The 746-nt window shown below is 39.0% G+C and overlaps 1 protein-coding gene across 1 annotated transcript in view; it reads right to left on the reverse strand.

Moving 5' to 3' along the window:
* The window catches only part of LOC102677863 (mucin-5AC), a 44,289-nt gene that overhangs the window by 8,665 nt on the left and 34,878 nt on the right, over positions 1–746 (reverse strand). The window contains exons 11-12 of the mRNA XM_031513871.1: positions 436–665; positions 176–260 (exon numbers count right to left, since the gene is read on the reverse strand). Of these exons, the coding sequence (XP_031369731.1) occupies positions 176–260; positions 436–665 (315 nt within the window). The remainder of the gene's footprint in view (positions 1–175; positions 261–435; positions 666–746) is intronic.

Consider the following 746-nt stretch of genomic DNA (forward strand, 5'->3'; position numbering starts at 1 on the left):
CTATATCCAATAAAATTCAATGATATATGCACGAAAATGCAAAAGGAACTCGTAACAAAATTACGAGCGCCAATCGATTTGGTGGTACGATCTCTTGAATGCTAAATCGATCGACTATATATCGATACAAAGAGAGATGACGAAGTATGTATCGATGCTCGTTCATCTTACTTACTCGGTCGTGGATGCCTTTCAGGCTCACCGCCTTTTTCCCTTTTAAAAAGCTCTTTCTCCTTGTCCTTTGGTTCCTTCTCCTTTTCCTAAACAAAGGGAATTCGATCGATAATTTTATATATGATTTTCATTGTTCAAACTTTCAAAATTATTTCGAGCGATTCGATATTTTATTTTATTTCGATCAAATCTTCTCGTCTTTCGAAATAAATTTGTTTAGATATCGCGTGAAAAAAAATATTTTCTAAATTAATTAATTACCTTAGCATCTTTAGTGACGGAAGGCGCACGAGGCGGTTGACGTTTAGGTGATCGACGTTCTGTCACAGTTGGACCAAGGCTCTGCGAACGACCGGTTCTTGGACTGTTCTTAGGGCTGGATTTCGTTTTAGGCTGAATTTCTTCGCGGTGCTCTTTCGTTTCCTCTCGACGTCGTGGTATCACGGGCTCCAACTTTTCTCTCGTTGGAGAGGGAAGCAGTGCACCATCGCCTGTGTTGCAACGCAGGAGAGAGAGAGAGAGAGAGAAAAAAAAAAAAAGAAGAAAAAAAATGATTTTACAAAGTTTTCATA

This window comes from Apis dorsata, unplaced genomic scaffold (genome assembly GCF_000469605.1).
Source record: "Apis dorsata unplaced genomic scaffold, Apis dorsata 1.3 scaffold_787, whole genome shotgun sequence".
NCBI classification, from domain to species: domain Eukaryota; kingdom Metazoa; phylum Arthropoda; class Insecta; order Hymenoptera; family Apidae; genus Apis; species Apis dorsata.